At 36.1% G+C, this 19,806-nt stretch overlaps 1 protein-coding gene across 1 annotated transcript; it reads right to left on the reverse strand.

The window, feature by feature from the left end:
* Positions 1-1,268: 1,268 nt before the first annotated feature.
* On the reverse strand, positions 1,269-19,751 carry LOC127420057 (arrestin domain-containing protein 1-like). Its single transcript, XM_051662005.1, has 8 exons — positions 19,596-19,751; positions 6,439-6,549; positions 6,305-6,355; positions 5,077-5,231; positions 4,787-4,969; positions 3,396-3,572; positions 2,112-2,628; positions 1,269-1,919 (listed from the first exon to the last, which is right to left on the reverse strand). Exons 1-8 carry the CDS (start codon positions 19,711-19,713, stop codon positions 1,882-1,884), a joined length of 1,350 nt encoding a protein of 449 aa, XP_051517965.1. The 5' UTR covers positions 19,714-19,751; the 3' UTR covers positions 1,269-1,881.
* Between the last annotated feature and the right edge of the window lie 55 nt (positions 19,752-19,806).

Here is a 19,806-nt window from a genome sequence, read left to right on the forward strand (position 1 = left end):
ATCTATGCATCAAGTTAAATGGATATTTCACCCAAAAATGAAAATTCTCTCATCATTTAATCTCCCTCATGCCATCCCAGATGTGTATGACTTTCTTTCTTCTGCTGAACACAAACAAAGATTTTTAGAATAATATTTTAGCTCTGTAGGTCCTCACAATGAAAGTGAATTTTTACAGGTACTTCTTGTGGATCTGTACTGTTTTCAGCATATTGTTAACTGAAAAGGTCGGCCCACTATCAAAGGACAGAAATAGTATTCAGTGGATTATGTAGAAGGGAAGCAATATAACTTAGTCTGTGTTTTGTGCTTGTTATTAAATGGCACTATCATTGACACTATCATTTGTTTTCAGGCAGTTGGCTCGCAGCAGACAACATACTGCCATAATAAGAAGGAAGCAAAAGAGGAAGATCTCAGCACTCCAGGCCTCTGGGCGAAGTGCTTTTCTCAGGAACACATCTTCAGTAGGCATGTAGCCAAGGGACCAGCCCACGGATGTGTATCCCGCCTGCCAACCAATGTAATATACTGAAATTGTCTTGACAAGACTTGGAGAGGTTCATTTATTCACACTTAAAGGGATAGTTCACCCAAAAATGAAAATTCTCTCATCATTAACTCTCTCTCATGCCATCCCAGATGTGTATGACTTTCTTTCTTCTGCTGAACACAAAACAAAGATTTTTAGAATAATATTTTAGCTCTGTAGGTCCTCACAATGAAAGTGAAAGGTGACCAGGACTTTGATGTTCCAAAAGCACATAAAGGCAGCATAAAAGTTATGCATACAACTTCAGTGGTTAAATCCATATCTTCAGAAGCGATATGATAGGTGTGGGAAAGAAACAGATCAATATTTATGTCCTTTTTTACTGTAAATCTCCACTTTCACTTTCTTCTTTTGTTTTTTGTGATTTCCGTTATTCGTGCATATCACCACTTACTGGGCAGGGAGGAGAATTTATGGAGTTTTATGGGTTAGTTATATGCTGTGTTTATGTGTAATTTGGAGCTTCAAAATGTTGGTACCCTTTCACTTGCATTGTTAGGATCTACAGAGATGAAATATTCTTCTAAAAATCCTTGTTTGTGTTTTTAGCAGAAAAAAAAGAAAGTCATGCACATCTGGGATGGCATGAAGGTGATTAAATGATGAGAGCAAAAAAAAAAAAAAAAAAAAAAAAAATGCAAAAGTACATCCTGTAAGGTTTTTCAGTTAGTCTTTTTTTCCTTTTACAAAAAATTCCACTGATTTTCAAAAGATTTTTATTAATATGTACACTACTATTAACTACAAATCACAGTTTTAATACAAAATGCTTTTTAATATGAAAGTAGTGTGCAATAAAACTGCCTTGGGAAAAAAAACAATACTAACAATTGGTCATTCAACACCACATAACCTATACTATATATTTATAAGGCTATATATAATCTGTAGTGTCATATAAAGACTTGTGGATGATTTGTGCAACCAAATATATAGACATATATAAAAAGTTATGAACTAATCTGGATTTTTTTTAGCTTATCAATAAAATTGAAAACAAAACATAAACTTGCTAATAAAAGGGACAAAGCAAAATAACCTAACTAAAAATAAGTAGTATCTTTTGCATGATATAAATATGATGAGACTAGCAGATCATTTCCAATTTAAAAAATTTAAGTTACTAATTTTTAAATGCTTGGCATCATAGATCATAGTAGTGTATAAATTGACCTCTTATGTTTAATTCCAGATTCTAATTTGTTGATTTACACATTTAGTACAAAAAGTGCTTGAGATCTGCATTTATTAATAAGTCACAGGAGTGTTTTGAAAGCAATGTTTTCCTCAAATGATTTATAGTCTTCTTCCTGTGGTTGGGTAAAATCTTATGTGTTGCAGCTATCTTCATAGGAAGGTGGAGGCTCTGAGTAGAGAAACAAAGAAAATCCAATTAATAATTAGGTAATATTCATCTTTTTAATTATTTGCTTAATAATAAAGTTCATATTCATGATGAACGCCCAAAACCTATTTCTGGTTTAAACAATGCAGGATCATTTGTATAAGAGGATAGGTTTTATCACTTCATATAAGATGACACTACAGCATGGCATACCATGTGGATATGCTGAACTCCTATAGTTTGGAGGCATGCTCATTGGAGAGGAGGCCAACAAGGATCTGTCTTGAGGGGTGGTGGGTGAACTGAAAGGGGGTCCTGATGCATGGTTGGAGTTTTGGCTCTGTCTGAAGCTGAGTCCAGGAGCGTAGCTGAATGCATTAGGGGACACAGCCTGAGAACCTGACTCCTGCAGTGAACTCTTTGTCATTTCCCCAATGCAGTTATCTGCACCTGAGAGCTCAGGGTACAGATCTGCTGGTGGTGCACTGGGGGATGCATAGATGCTTCGAGGCCTGGGTTTGGGTGCAGCTTTAGGGTTTGGGCAAGAAGGCAGGCTGAGAGGGGTAGAGTCAGAGGGAGCAGCAGAAGGCGAAGGGGCGGAGGCGGGGTTAGAGCGCGGGGCTGGCGTGGGAGGGACAGGCCTGGAGGGGGAAGGCCGAGTGGGATCCACTGCGATGCCTCCAATGTAAATGGGCAAAGTTAATGACACCTCTGGGTATTTCAAAGAGACCTGGAAAAGCATGGAGAAACATACAGATGTGATTCAATGAGAAGAAGGAAGCAGGAAATACCAAATACAATTTGCATGAACTTCTGATTAATTTAATCTTTATGATATGGATGTTCCCATTCACTTACATGAAACCAGCTAATACCCAACTCAAACACTCCGACCACAATGGAACAGAATTCTCATAGGAAAGAAAACAGTCACGCTTTACATTACAGTGTTATACCGTGTCCTAATCAGGCATAATGCTACAAGTTTCCAGTGGCAAGCAATGAACCCTTTTCACATTCCCGGGTTTGGAACACAGACGTATACTATAGTGGGGTTATTGTCTATAGCTGTGAATGGGAGACCACAGCAAATATTATTTTTATGTTCTCATTTGGTTAGAGAATGGTGAAAACGGCAGTCAGAAGAGAGAAGGATCCCAAATTTGCTGTCAGTCCATCAGCAGCTGTATAAGAAACCTCATCGCAGTAGTGTTGATTTTTTATTTTATTAATGACAGAATAATAACAAAGTCTGTGAAAATGGTCCATTAATCTGTCCACAATGAATTGCGCAACTGCTGCACAAAGTGCTATAATCACAGCCAACCAGAAGATATTTGATGTTAAATGCATCAGGATTTTAGACCAATACGTTTTCACTGTGGGCGAGGCCACCAGCCCAGTATTTCTACTGTAATTTATTATATTACCATGTACTTTGTGTAACATGGACTCTATAATAAAGTATCACCTAGAAAACTTGACCTAGAAATGTACCTGAATGTAGTAGCTGATTTGGATGAGGACATCACCAGTCAGAGAGGAGTGGGGAAGAGTAGGTACAATTATCTTCTCCTTCCATTCAGCTTTTTGTCCACCCTTAACTCCAGGGCCTTCTACCTCTGCTACAGCCCGCAGGTCAAGTGTCGGCTTCTTAGTGTTATATGTGACTTTCTGAAATGAGATTTCAGATTGTAAAATTTACCACTGTTTTCAGACATTTTTATGAAATTTAAAGGTGCACTCAGTAACTTTTGTCTTTGTGTCATTTTGGACTTGCACTGACACTTAGCGGCATCATTTAAAATCAACAGTTTTCAGTTTCAGATGCCATTGTAGAAATTTTGTATTCACAGTCAGCCATGATTACTTTAATCATTGAGTGAAAGTGTCAAATAACAGGACAGTTACTGAGATTAAGCCAGTAGTATTCAGCTGGTCATGTGAATCTAACATGGCAGCCCCCATGTGTGGACCCTCTCCATGTAGAATAAAACAGCTTTTATAAGGTAACTAATATGACTGGAGCCTTCATTTTAATATGAGTAGTCATGATTTCCTTAATATGTTGCCAAATTACAATTCATGTCTTTGAGTTAAACTTTTTTAATGAGGAAAAAATTACTGAGTGCACCTTTAATTTTGCAAACCAAAATGATGTACTTCATTACACGTTTGGCTGCAGTTTCTGGTTTTTAAGGTAAGTATTAAATGGAGGTTTTAATGAGCAAAATGTTCCTCCCTAACCTAAAACTGTTGCCTTAACCCAACCAATAGTGTCTTAAAAGATACATGAAAGGTGAACAAAACAGACATCATTAACCAACGCCTAAATCTAACCACTTCATTTCGTGTTGCTTCTATTGCAATTTCCTTTTAATTTCACTCTGAGTGTCCTTGGCTGGGCTCAAGGCTCGGTCTCCGAGTCCAAAGTTTAACACTCTTTCAGGTGAGCTAGACTGGAAACTAATCATGTTGGAACACGTGTGTAAATGTAGGTGGGTCTGTAGTGTAATGTAGTTATAGTAACGTTAATTCTGTGAGACTAGGTTCGAAGTATTTGAACTCTACAAACATAACAAAGTGAGTGTTACGGTTCACAATTAAAAATATAATCTATTGCACAGTTTAAATAACTTGAGCTTGACTAATACTGTATCTGAGGCCACGTCCACACTTATACTTTTTCATTTGAAAACACATTGATTTTGAAAATCGATAACGTTGGGAAACTGTAGAACATAGTTCTCAAATGAAAACTGATTAGAGAGGATGTGGCCTAAGTCACAATCCAGATAATTTAAGAGATAATTTTTTAGCTTTCCCAGGTAATTGTCTAAGCGCAAGCAGCATATTTATTTAGTCAAGTAGTTAGTGCCCAGTCTTACCTGCATTAGACTGGCTACCACATGGCCTGTAGACTTGTCCGATTTATTTTCAATCTCAGCTGATACTTTGATGATCTGTCCAGCTACATATCCCCGCATGTCGCTCTTGCCTTTCAGCACCACTGTCCCATTTTTCACGAGCATGTATGAGAAATTTTTGGTAATGGAAGATGTGCTAGGTTCCTGCACAAAGCAAACATAAACAACAAAGCACAAATTAGTATGGTTTGTTGACATTTTCATGCATGTAAACTAGGAGGTTGTTTGCATTACAGGTGTAGCACACTTACGAGTATGTCAGGTGCTTCATTGAGGTTGAAGTTGTTCAGTATGCAGAAAGGCTTCTCTATTTTGTAGTCTTTTGCAAAGCGAGGAGTGTCTATGAAAGCCCTAACTCTGTAAATAATCCGTCCATAAGGCCCTTCAAATGATGTTGGTGCAGTGGCTAAAAAAGAGAAAATTAGACATTTGTGGATCTTCACTGCAGTGTTAAAAAAACATTATTAACATTATTGTAACATGGGGACAAGGTTTTAATTTGTTCTATTTGTGCTATTAATTTCTTTTTTAAACTGTAAAACTTTAATGAGTAAACAACTGAGTGCATTTTTAAGCTCAAATATTTCAGAAAAAGATTAGAAACAATAGAAGCCAATGCAACAGCACAAGAAGGCACATGTTTCCTTAAGAGTGGCATTGTGTCTCTTAAGGAGAGCTGAAAAGTTTTAGATACAAGAGGAACAGCAGGTGGAGGTATCAAATTGCAGCTGTGCAGCTCTGAACAATAAGAGCACTTACTGACGACTAGTTGGGTTAGCGTGTGTCTTGGCATAACAGATTAAGAAGATACATTTCTATCACACAGAAAATGAACATAACGAATGAATCCAATTCAACCTATACTGTAGCTGTGTGAAAACAGGTCAAGTTTTGGTTTTATCACACCAGTCAAACGGATTTTTTGAGTTCATTATTTACACAATCACAAAAAGTGTCAATACTCTGTCTTTAATTTAATTATGTTCTTTGTAAGATAAGGGGGGAAATATAGATTCAATGGAATGAATTTTTATAAAACATCAACCTTTATAATGGAAACAAGTCTCTTCCTGCTCAACTGATTACATCCTATTAAACAAAGGTCTAATACTATTTATAGCTCGTTGACAAAGATAAGTTCATCCACCCAGGGCAACACTCTGAAAATAATCATTTTTGGACAACTCGTATTTATTAGGTCTTTTTAGTGGTAAATGTTCTTAGAAAATGAAACCTGAGGAGTTGAAATGGAACAATAAGTAAGGGTCTATGCATAATTTTGAAATGCATCACAAATTGAGGTTTTAGAGACCAAACACCAATAAAAAAATAAGAACATTATTATTGTGTTTAATATTCAGACACTATGTATGTGCTGTTCCGTTGCCGTGGATAAATGTAAACAGTGGGTAACTCTGACGTATCTTAGAGGAATGCAGGACAGCAGGTGTGTTCAATGACAGAAAAGTGCAGTCTCACCTGGTAAGAGAAACTTGAAGGGAAAGCTGTGCTCGCCCTCTTTCAGAGTGCCTGGGAAACAGACAGAGAGAAATTGTAAGGGATTTAAACTAGCATATTGTGGCTTTCATTATATTTGAGAGTCACCTGAGTACCTTTATCTGCTATTGAGACCGAGCTGCTGTAGTACTGCTCCTCCTCAGTCCAGTCCATGTCATTTGCTTTGCTGGTCACTCCACAGAAGCCCTGGCAGTTCACTTTGATTGCTGTTTGTGGAAATAATTAAAGACATATCATCAGTCAGCCAAAATACATTTTCCTGAAAAGATGCAATGCATAATCAATTGAAATTTAATAACTTAACAAGACATACGCAAGTGCATTAGGTTATGTTAAATTCTCGGTAACAATTATTTAAAGTATAGTTTACTCAAAATATGAAATTATTATTTACTCATCATTGTTTACTCGTCATTCTATTCTAAATTCTGTTATTTATTTTTATATTATTTTTTATAAACAGGACTGTGCAAAAGTTTTAGGCACTTGTGCAAAATTGTATCTTCCAAAAATAATGGCATAAATAGTTTTCATTTAACAATTAACATCATAAAATTTCCAGTAAATATAAAAAAGCTAAATCAGTATTTGGTATGAACACCTTTGCCTTCAAAACAGCACCAAATCTCCTAGGTACACCTGGACACAGTTTTTTCTTGGTTGTTGCCATATAGGATATTCCAGTCTTCTTGGAGAATTCGCCACAGTTCTTCTATCTATTTAGGCTGTCTCAATTGCTTCTGTCTCTTCATGTAACCCCAGACTGACTCGATGTTGAGTGGGGGGCTCTGAGAGGCCCATGCCATCTGTTGCAGGGCTCCCTGTTCTTCTACTATATTCTTTTTGCAAAAGGAATGCTTGGTAGTCTAAAATGAATATTGCCTATTGACACATAAAGCTGAAGATATAAATAACCAGTTTAAAACAAATGTTTGCTTATGTGAACAGCACTATATATTTATACACATAGGAAGTAACACATAGGAAGAATTCTGAAGAATCTTCAGATAGCTCTTTGGCCACATCCAAACTAAAACATTTTCATTCGCTATGTTCACGTCTCTTATCCACATGAGAATGACGCTTTCCTCCACCATAAATGGAGCGTTTCAAAAACACTCTCCATAATGTCATATTTTGGACATTGATAACATTTGGGACTTGAAAATGGAGGTTTCAAACTTAAACAGATTAGTGTGGACATTTTCCATACAATGACAGTTCATGGTGACCACTGGATATCAAGCTCCAAAAATGGAAAAAACAAAAAAAAAAAAACACTAAAAGTAGCACCATATGATTTCAATAGAAAAGATCTATGTGAAAATTCTCCTTTTTTGTTCCATGGAAAAAATAACAGCATACCTGTTTAAAACGTCATGAAGCTGAGTAATGTAAATGATGACAGAATTTTCATTTTTGGGCAAACCATTCACGGCACCAAGCTGAAAGATGCTTCCTTTATTGAGAACTGCACTTATTATAATCTCGCTCTGTCCTTCAGCATTTATAGCAGGATGTTGCAATAATGCTTTCAGGTAACCATGGAGACAATATGAAGTCAACAGAGGAGGTAGAGACTGTCAGCTCGTGTGAACGATCCACAGCACAAAAAACGAATTCACTTCCTGTTTCTCAAAAAAATTCTACAGAGAGAGGAAATAGATCTTGCCACATGGTAAATTTAGCAAAAAGCCACAGCAGAAATGTCATTTTCTACAATGACTATACTGTACTTATACAGAAAAACATCAATACTAGTCATAGACTGTAACGGCCAGGCCAATATTTTGGCCATTTTAAGATTATCTGTATTTGCCAATAACTGTGACTGCTTGGCCAATTAAAGAAGCATTAGCTCTCCCTCAGTTCCAAAATCAACCAACAGATAATGTACAGTTTATATTTTCAGATATTTGTAGTCAACTGAGCAAATATTGTGTGTTCTTTACACTTTATGTGTACATCTCAATAGCAATAACTAAATTGTTTTGTATTGTATGTTTCAATTATATATAAGTAGCACTATATTGGTCATTGGCAATTTCGCTCTAGTTATTGATATTGCCAATGACCATAGCAAAAATTAATATCAATCAAACACTTATCAATACAGCTGGTTTTCTAAATGCAGATAATAATGTAATTTAATATTTAAAGCTTTTAATGGTATTACACTATGAATTATGAACATTTGACAAGATGTTCTGACTAGTTTATTTTGATAATGATCAATACTGATCAGAGATGCATGTGCTCAGACATGTTGCATGGTGGCACTTTTTGCAGTGACTAGAGTTTGAGTATGGCTAGAGGTAATTTCCTGATCCCACCCTCCCACTCCTTCCTATTGTTTCATCTGAACAGTCTTATCTGTAATAAAGGTAAAAAGTCCAAAATTAAAAAAAGAACAAAATCAATATTAGAAAATACACCCAATCTGAAAACGATCAACATGAAACAACAACAAAAACTGTAACAGAGCAATGCGCAATCTAGAATCATATGAAAGGTAAGTACAGCATACAGCAACAGAAATCAATGCAAAGATTAACATATTTTTGTTGCTTGCAGTAGGTGTGGTTTGAGCAGAAAAAAAAAAACTTCACATAATGAAAATGTTATTGTAAATGAGTTGTTAAAGGAATATTTCAGGTTTAATACAAGTTAAGCTCAATCGACAGTATTTGTGCCATAATGTTGTTTACAACAAAAATAAATTTTTCTTTTTTCTTTTTTTATTTGATCCCTTTCTCTCCCCAGTTTTGGAATGCCCAATTCCCACTACTTACTAGGTCCTCGTGGTGGCACGGTTACTCATCTCAATCAGGGTGGCGGAGGACAAGTCTCAGTTGCCTCCACTTCTGAGACCATCAATCCGCACATCTTATCACGTGGCTCGCTGTGCATGACACCGCGGAGACTCACAACATGTGGAGGCTCATGCTACTGTCCCACAACTTACCACACACCCCATTGAGAGCGAGAACCACTAATCGTGACCACAAGGTGACTGTACCCTCCCTAGCAAGTAGGCCAATTTGGTTGCATCCCTCCTTTTCTTAAAAAAAAAAAAAAAAAAAAAGCATAAATCGAGGTTACAGTGAGGCACTTACAATAGACTTTTTATAAAAGCACTTGCATTCATTCTTCTGTTAAAACTTGTGTATTAATTGAGCTGTGAAGTTGTTTAAGTTGTTTTTTCAGTCATTATAGTGTCTTAGGGTTTCTTGACATTACATTGTCATGCCAACAAAGTTGTAAAATTAGCAATAACTTTACAAAGAAAAGGTTAGTAAGTGATTTTATCACACTAAAATCATGTTTACACACATATTGTGTATATCTCATGGCTATATTTTTAAACAGTGAGTATGTTAACATTTATATATTGGCCCCCATTCACTTCCATTGTAAGTGCCTCACTTTAAACCAGATTTTAGTTTTTTTTTAAAGAAAAGGAGGGGCAAGTCAAAATTTATTTTTGTGGTTATCAACATTATGCCACAAATGCTGTCGGATGAACTTAACTTGATTTGAACAAGTAATATTCCTTTAATGCCCCTCTGAGATTTTTTTCCAGGTGAGGTAATCCACCCCTGGGTGCGATACAAACTTACAAGTGCTTTTGCAGTAATGCCATGAGCTGCATTTACAGTTGCTAGTGTCCATCTCATTCTCTCTAAGAACATGTACAGTATGTATGTGTACATTAGTCTCCTTTTGTCAATTCTGTGTTTAAAAGCCCTGTCTTTCTGGTTCTGTTCTTTAATTCCTCCTCTTCCTCTATTTCTCTCTCTCTCTCTCGTCTCTCTCTCTCCCCCAGACACATGAGTGCTAGTAAGCAGATATGTTACCCCAGATACATAAGCAACCATGGGAAATATGTCAGAAGAGATTTCTTCAAGAAATCTAGGGAACAACAAAAACAGCATATGGAATCTCTAGATTTCCTGACCTATCACACCTCTGATGTATTGAACAGAGTATCACTCAATTCATTTGATTGATTTTATCGCTCTAAGTTAAAAATTACCTATTGTAACAATGATGTCTTATACTGTTTTATTTACTCTATTTTTCTAGTTAGCAAAGCATCTGCCACTGATGAGCACACCTGAACTGAGGGCAAATGTACGGTTGGGTCACACTTCATATTACATTTCCTTAAATTCTATTACAATTGTAAGCATTTTACACAATGTACTTGTTGTGTACAACATGATCTGCAAAACTACCAGGAGAATTGCTGCTGCAAAGGTAAGGGTTAGCAGTGATGCATAGGCCAGGGGTAGGGGTTAGTGGTTAACCCATATATCACCAAGGCAGATAAATCGGACAATATTCTGTATTTTTATTTTGTCGGCAATGGCCGATAAATTTTCTGGTCTAGCTGATCACTTTCTCAAGCCCCCAGGGCACAGAGAATCGCACCTATATGGAAATTTTGGCCGATACCGTTAACCAATAATTCACTATATTCAATGCTGGGTAGTAACGGATTACATGTAATCCAGATTACATAATTAGATTACAAAATAAATGACTTGTAATAGGGTTAAATTACATTTTGAAATGCTTGTAATTGGATTAGTTACTTTTTATAGATTACATGATTACATATTAACAAGGCAATGGCAGTAAATTGTTAATAATGTATTGATCATTTTCATATAAATATCATCATATACTTATCCTCATATTCTATTCAGTGCAAAAGTCTCACAGATTAACATTTTGAGCATGTGCTCCTTTTAAGTTACAACAGTAAGATATGCACCTCAGATAAGGGATAGGTGATGGACTATTACTAAGTAGTAAGGGTTAAATGTACATGTGTCAGAGTTTTGAGCTGTTAGCTTTGACCTAGCAATGTCATTGCTGTTGATTTCAGGTCCATTGAATCTATGGATTCTATGGATTTCAGGTCCATAATTATTTCACATTACCTCACCAATGTTGTGCTCACACATTGAACTTAATTGCTTCAAAGCCATCATTAAAGGTGCAATATGTAACATTTTTCATGTAATATTCGCCTTTTTTGCCAATGTGTGAACGGCTTGTAATGCAACGTAAAAAATTAGCCCTTCCCGGACTTCCTAGGTTGCCTATTAAACCTGTAGACTGATTTTCATGCGAAGGGAGCGGGTCGCTTTTGCCGGGAAAATCCAAAGGATGTGAAGATTATGCGTGCTCCCGAGAGCCTTGACTCAGACAGTAATAGCTTCTCTTCCACTATTCAACAGCGTACCTGCAACACTAGGTAACGTTATCTTAGAGATGGAATCCAGCAAACGTCCGGCTCCCAGCACAACACCGACTCCTACACAAACTCAGAGTAAGCCAAAAAAATAAAACATTTACTGAATCCCGTCAGGCTAAGTGGGAACGTGATCATAGTCGAGCGAAAACTAGAGTGAACATCGGCAGGACATTTCATTCCTGGAGGGACCTTCGTTTGGTTTTGGGGATCAAAACTGACCCTGAATTGGCATTCTTCTTATTGGACAGATAAGCTTACATAACTGCAAAGCATGTGAAATATAGTGCCATAAGGATTGATCTGTGTAATTTTAGCTAACTTGATCTTGCCTGCTAATGCTGACGAACTGCAAGCTACCTTGCTTCGTAACTTTCACATCATTTCAACAATCTTCTCTTTATACTAAAAGTCAGGTATGCTGATTCACAGTAACTGACATAATGTTCATCTGTAATTATTCAGCTAGGTAAACTACAATAACACATGAAATGAATGCTAGACAATGTTCAAGATAATGCAAAAAGACCCATTCATTAGTGTAATGTAACTTGGTTATACAGAAAATATATACATTCTATAATTACAAAACAATAGGACATCGATATATCAAAATGACAGTTGTGATAGAATCACAACAATACTGAACTGTGTCAACATATTTATAATGTACTGTCTATTTTATAAACAGCTACTGACATCATCCACCAAATTTAGCTAACAGCTATTGATAAAGCTGGCTAGCTGGCTAATGCTGACATAGGCTATTGTATAAATGCAGTCAATGTATCATGCAAGAAAAGTGATTACTTTAAACTACTTTCAAAGGTTGAAAGTAATCCAAAAGTAATCAGATTACCTCAAAATGTAATCTGTGAGATTATGTTACTGATTGCATTTTTTGTCATGTCATTTGTAATCAGCACCTGATTACAATTCACAAGTAATCCGCCCAGCACTAATTATATTTGGAGGTCAATAGCCAATATACAGGTGCATCTCAATAAATTAGAATGTCGTGGAAAAGTTCATTTATTTCAGTAATTCAACTAAAATTGTGAAACTCGTGTATTAAATAAATTCAGTGTACACAGACTGAAGTAGTTTAAGTCTTTGGTTCTTTTAATTGTGATGATTTTGGCACAAAACCCACCAATTCACTATCTCAAAAAATTAGAATATGGTGACATGCCAATCAGCTAATCAACTCAAAACACCTGCAAAGATTTCCTGAGCCTTCAAAATGGTCTCTCAGTTTGGTTCACTAGGCTACACAATCATGGGGAAGACTGCTGATCTGACAGTTGTCCAGAAGACAATCATTGACACCCTTCACAAGGAGGGTAAGCCACAAACATTCATTGCCAAAGAAGCTGGCTGTTCACAGAGTGCTGTATCCAAGCATGTTAACAGAAAGTTGAGTGGAAGGAAAATTGTGGAAGAAAGAGATGCACAACCAACCGAGAGAACCGCAGCCTTATGAGGATTGTCAAGCAAAATCGATTCAAGAATTTGGGTGAATTTCACAAGGAATGGACTGAGGCTGGGGTCAAGGCATCAAGAGCCACCACACACAGACGTGTCAAGGAATTTGGCTACAGTTGTTGTATTCCTCTTGTTAAGCCACTCCTGAACCACAGACAACGTCAGAGGCATCTTACCTGGGCTAAGGAGAAGAAGAACTGGACTGTTGCCCAGTGTTCCAAAGTCCTCTTTTCAGATGAGAGCAAGTTTTGTATTTAATTTGGAAACCAAGGTCCTAGAGTCTGGAGGAAGGGTGGAGAAGCTCATAGCCCAAGTTGCTTGAAGTCCACTGTTAAGTTTCCACAGTCTGTGATGATTTGGGGTGCAATGTCATCTGCTGGTGTTGGTCCATTGTGTTTTTTGAAAACCAAAGTCACTGCACCCATTTACCAAGAAATTTTGGAGCACTTCATGCTTCCTTCTGCTGACCAACTTTTTAAAGATGCTGATTTCATTTTCCAACAGGATTTGGCACCTGCCCACACTGCCAAAAGCGCCAAAAGTTGGTTAAATGACCATGGTGTTGGTGTGCTTGACTGGCCAGCAAACTCACCAGACCTGAACCCCACAGAGAATCTATGGGGTATTGTCAAGAGGAAAATGAGAAACAAGAGACCAAAAAATGCAGATGAGCTTAAGGCCACTGTCAAAGAAACCTGGGCTTCCATACCACCTCAGCAGTGCCACAAATTGATCACCTCCATACCACGCCGAATTGAGGCAGTAATTAAAGCAAAAGGAGCCCCTACCAAGTATTGAGTACATATACAGTAAATGAACATACTTTCCAGAAGGCCAACAACTCACTAAAGATGTTTTTTTTATTGGTCTTATGATGTATTCTAATTTTTTGAGATAAAAAATTAGAATTTGCTTTTATTTAAAAACTACTTCTAATGCAGAAAACAAGGAACCTGCAAAGAAACAACTAAATCTTTCATATCCCATAATCATTTATAAAATGTAGCCTACTTTAAACGTTAAATCTAGAAATTTTACATTCCTATGGCCAACATTTTTGTTAAAGTCAAGACTATTGATGAGATGAATTAATTTGATGAGTGAGCTACTTTTATAAATACAGTGCATTGCACTTAATTCAAACTTGTCAAAAGACCACAATAAGGAATGTAAACAAGTCTCAAACTCACAATCAACAAGAGTATATGCTTTAACATAAAAAAGGAATGAAGAAACAAAATGCATGTGTGGCATGGATAAGTAAAATTGAGTGTTTACTTACTGTAGATCCAGTATCAGTATAATCTTCTTAAGCATGTCACATCATGCAGTAGGCACCAATAAAAACCCTCATGGTGAGTAGTGTGCGCCTGAAAAAGCCACGATTTATTGGCTTTAATATATCGGCCAGATTTTCTTATCGGATCGATAACCAATAACTTTAAAAGTCACATTTATCGGCCGATAACGATATGGCTGCCGATATACCGTGCATCCCTAATATGTGGATTTAAACAGATGCAGTTCACAAACTTCACAAAACTAGCACAAATCCAATGTTTTCTTTCTATGGAGCGCTTGCATATCTTCCTCTAAAGCATGTATTCTATCAGCCTAGTTTAAAACTCTTCCTCGTGACACTCCAGGCAGGTGATCCGTGCCGTGTAATCTGAAAGCTGTCAGAAGATTGCCGCTCGCTGGATCCACATGAGAGTGATAGAGCAACTTCAAAGTAAAAGCTTCACGTGTCCTGTAAGTAAATGTCATATTCACTGTGCACTGTATGTGCAATTATTTCAACCTGGTCTCATAGTGAAAACATGACTCTATATACGTTATTGCAAAACTTGTTATACGTATTGAATAAATTGTCTCCAGGTACAATTCCCTGCAGTTTCCAGGTGAAATGAACACTAGAGGTGCTACAACAACTGTGTTTTATTCACTTTCACTGAAATCATGACTTCAATGGCTGATTATGACTTTATAAACACTTATTTTTCTCTTTATTACTCAGACGATGCTATGTTATGATATCGTGACACTTTTACTCTAATGCATCTTTCAAAAATGATACATTTTAACGCTTGTATTACAGACCCACCTACATATATTCACTTATTCCAACACAGATAGCTTGTGCGGTAGCGCACCTCATAAAGCATTGGACTTTGAACTTGGAGGACTGCAGTTCAAAACCAGACAAGAACTCAAGCTAACATGTGACACGACAGAGACACAGAAGCGACAGGAATTGACGTGGTTGCTTCAGAAAATGTGCTTTTTATTTTGCTTCTGCATTTTGAAACACTATCAGTTAAGGTTAGGCGTTGGTTAAGGGTAAGGATGTCTGTTTTGATAAACTCTCATTTCTCTTTTCGGACACTATTGGTTAAGTTTAGGGTAAAGTTTTAGGTTAGGGAGGAACATTTTATTAAAACCTCCATCTAAAATTCACCTTAAAAACCTCGTCTGATTACAACCTCATTCTGTTCGGTTTTGGCACCTCCTGCTGGACATTTCACTTGAAAAGTGCTGCCAAACGTGTTATGAAGCACGTAATTTCAGTTTTGCAAAAACGTTGCAAGGCTCATGTGAATTTCATGAGACCAGGCTGAATTATTTTGATTTCGGTCTTTTGTGAGAAAATGCCAATGCTGATGCGCACATGCCGTCCACGTTTACTGGACTACTGTGTGCACTGTTGTTATTTTCTTCTTTCTAATATATTAACAACTTCTTTATGTGCAAACAAATTACTAAAATGGTATGACTAAACAGAAACCAGGAAAAACTGTTTTCTACCATTTAATACACACAAAATCGTACAAAGTTTAAGTTTTGTGTGAAATTTTGAGTAAATATAGTGCTACATAAATGTTATACTTTTTTAGCAATTTTATTAATATGTTATGAACTATTTTAAATTGTGTGATATATCCACATTATATCAGCCTATTGGCTACTCTGCTCTCTGGATATCAGCATCGGCCATTAAAAAACCTATACCGGTCGACCTCTAAGGGTTCGGTTAGGGTCACTGATGGATTTCAAGTAAACAGTGTATGAATATTGTATGTAAATCTTGCAAGAATTTTCACCGAACCAGACTTACCATAAATTACAAATGTAATTACATTACATGCAGTCACTTTAAATGTAAGTACAGTGTTACAACAGTATAAAAGTGTAAAGCAGAACCAACAGGTGAAGTAAAAACTGAATCTATAACAATAAGTCAACAATGAGTCAATCATTTAAAGACTCAAATTGAATTGTTATCGTTTCAGTTTATATATAAATACCTAAAGTTTAAAAAAACATCCAGGTGGTTTTCAGCTGAACTGTAAACTCTAAAGAAAACAAACACTGCTGACTGACATCATTTCTTCATTAGGCCTAAGTCTAGATGTAATGATGACTGTGTGTGATTGTTAATCGTGTTTCCTTGATTCGGAATGCTAACAAACCAGTCTGGTGAGTACTCGTCATCAACGCCCTGACCACAGGTCTTAGCTCAAACAACAGATCAGTCCCTGACATAACCACATGACTTTCTCTCATATCACTGTAACCATATTAATCACTCGTGTGACTTTTTAATAGTCATATTTAACATATTTAAAGAGTCAATCTGACTGTAGTCCGACTCATTTTCAGTCTTATCACATTTTCCTAGCCCAAAGCCGTTCCTACAAGCGGGCCAAAGCAACCCGCTTTTAATTGTACTTCCTTGTTTACACTGAGCCATGGAGGTTGTTTAACAGAAAGGATGTCAGCCTATTTTTATACAATAAACCAGAGGCATTTCTTCTTGATCCCACGACCAAGGCAAGGCCCAAACCACAAGTCGAACAATTGTCTGTTCTGGCACTGATTTTGTATACAATATAATGTATACAATAAATATATTTGATATAGGCTACATCCAATATACTTTTTGAACTTGGCAGTAAGTGATGAAAACTTTTTCTCAGGTTAGTCATGTGACATGTCACACATTGTTTGGTGCTGATAGCTAAATAAAGAATCAACCTCACATTGACCACAACCAACAAAGTAGTAGTTTCTCTCGATGATAATTGTACAATGATATCTTGAAAATAAAAGCTTATATTCTGATGCATGTAGAATCTGCATACAATAAATGAACAATAAGGCAATATTAAAAAAACAATGTTTTGTATATCTTTAAATCAATAGTTAAATCAATGTATAAATCAGTATTTAAATTATTAAATCAAATAAGAAATGTTATGGTTAAATGTAAAGACAATAATAAAGATGAGATCTCATTGAGGTTTCAGGGGCAAAAGGCACTAAATCCAAGGGTCATTATACTATCTAATTATGTGATAATATGTATCAACTTCACCTCGAGAATTTCAAATTACTGCGGACCTGTGAATAATATGGTTAAAGGACCTGTCTCTTAACTGGACACAGCTTACAATTAGAGATTGTATATATATATATCCTTGCTTTGCAGAAATTAGCAAGACACAACTTTGATTAAAATCACTCTTCCCATATACATATCACACATTATCACACAGCTAATTTCATATCTAATCCTTTCATAGGAAGAAAACATTAATGTTGGTTATACTGCTATTATAATCTATGATCCATATTGATTATATTGTTTTATTTTCTCATTCATTATATTCCTTTTGGTGTGTCTGAAGAGAATATAATCTGCAATGGCAGAGAAGATACAGTATATGTCTTAATATAATATTTTAGTGGATAGGCTAAGAAATATTGACTGTACTATTGATTTGGTTCAGCTGGTGTCAAGAGACCTGACCTTAATTTGACCACATGTACTGTAAAGCATTGAGACTGTGTGAAAACAGGTGCTGTTATTAACAGGTGCTGGTGAGAAGCAGGATAATGCACTGTTAAATTTATGGTAAAGAACTGGCAGCTGTGGTTGCCAGAAATTCCCCGTAAAAAATGCAATAACCACGTTTCAGGCTTTGCGGGATGTAATATTGATGCCAGTATATTTTATGGTGCATTACCATCGTTTATATTATTAAATATTAAACTTTATATATACGTTTAACCTTCTGAAACTTTAAAAAACCTTCTTTTCACTTTATAATTTATTTTTAATCACCATCGTAATTACTGAAGCATTTATGATAACAGAAAATTCAACAATTTATACCCTTCCTGTAACAACGGCCAATGAACTTACAGAGACAGTGCTCAGATGCACTCACACAAACACTAAATACCATGACGGTAACAACACATGTGAAATTAAAATAATGTAATAAACATTAACTAAACTACATCAAATATAACACAGAACACCCCAAAGTACATAACTGATATTAAACATAAGATGAAACATAACTATTCCCATAAAATATAATGAAATGAACTGGGTCACGCAGGGAATTCTGGGAACGCACGATTATTGTTTTTACCATTTAACAATAATTTACCGTAAAAAAGTATATGTACTCTCTTGTTAAACATAATATTAATTTTTACTGTTAATTATACAGAAAATCATACTTTTTACATTAAATATATATATATATTTTAAAACTACATGTATTGTCTTTTTAAAAATATTTAAAAATGTTACCGTGTATTATAAGGTAACTACCCGTTAACCAATTAACGTTTTTTTTACTGTAGCATTTTTACAGTCTTTTACCGTTAAAATTACAACAAAAAAAAAATGTACAGTGTTCCTTTATTTTTGTTTCAAGCAGTCTTACTAGTATTGTAACAAACTAAGACCAGATTTGAAAAGCACCTTACAGTAGATGGACAGGTTAAAAGATTTTTAAATGTACAGTCTGAATTACTTATTTTAAACACGCTGTTTGAGCAGGCTTATAAATATGCAAATGAGAAGTTCGGAAAACCAATAAACACCGCCGAGCAGCTGCTCGTGCGTTACATCCCGATGTTTTCTTCAAAACTGATTTAGGCCCTGGTGTCTGACTTTTGCTTAAATATATTAAAGTCTTTGGATTGTATTTTCTAAGTCACTGTTCGGCTCAAACTGGTAACCGAAACTGTGATTTGTTTACCTGGCACGGTATCGAGACACACTAGATGATATAGGCTACATAACTATCTAAGCATGTTTTTAAAGATATATTGTAAATATTCTTAAAACACTCGACTTAAAAGGGTGTATACTCGTGGACATTTCAGAGAGCTAATAAAAAACAATTAAAACGGTTAAGTTTTATGCACTATTCCTCATTGGCATGTCAATAAAGGATCTGCAACAACTTTGCCTCTACACCACCACTATCAGTCCTCGATGCGCAAGAACAAAACAAACTCTTACGCCCGCTACATTACGACTAGGAAAACAACTAGCAACATTTACGCCTGATACATAAGTGTTTAAAGTCGTAAACTTTTTAACATACCACTTTTAAACAGAAATAATCCTGTAGAAACAAAATGAGCGGCTGCGGTGTCCGATGATTTGTAATAGGTTTATTGTTATTATTATTGACCTACCTTTACATTGTATGGACTGGGCAATTGTGATCTTCAGTGTTCCAGAGATCGATTCACCGGGGCTGTACACAGTTTTGTTGTTATTAAGGGTTATTTTGAATTCCTGAAGCTTTCCCATTCTGTTTTCTGTCCACCGCGAACAGGTGGGTTAACGAAACTGAGCTACAACGAATAAAGGAAATGATCTACCTGTGGCCGACGTCACTCAATT

Source organism: Myxocyprinus asiaticus, chromosome 3, assembly GCF_019703515.2.
Source record: "Myxocyprinus asiaticus isolate MX2 ecotype Aquarium Trade chromosome 3, UBuf_Myxa_2, whole genome shotgun sequence".
NCBI lineage: Eukaryota > Metazoa > Chordata > Actinopteri > Cypriniformes > Catostomidae > Myxocyprinus > Myxocyprinus asiaticus.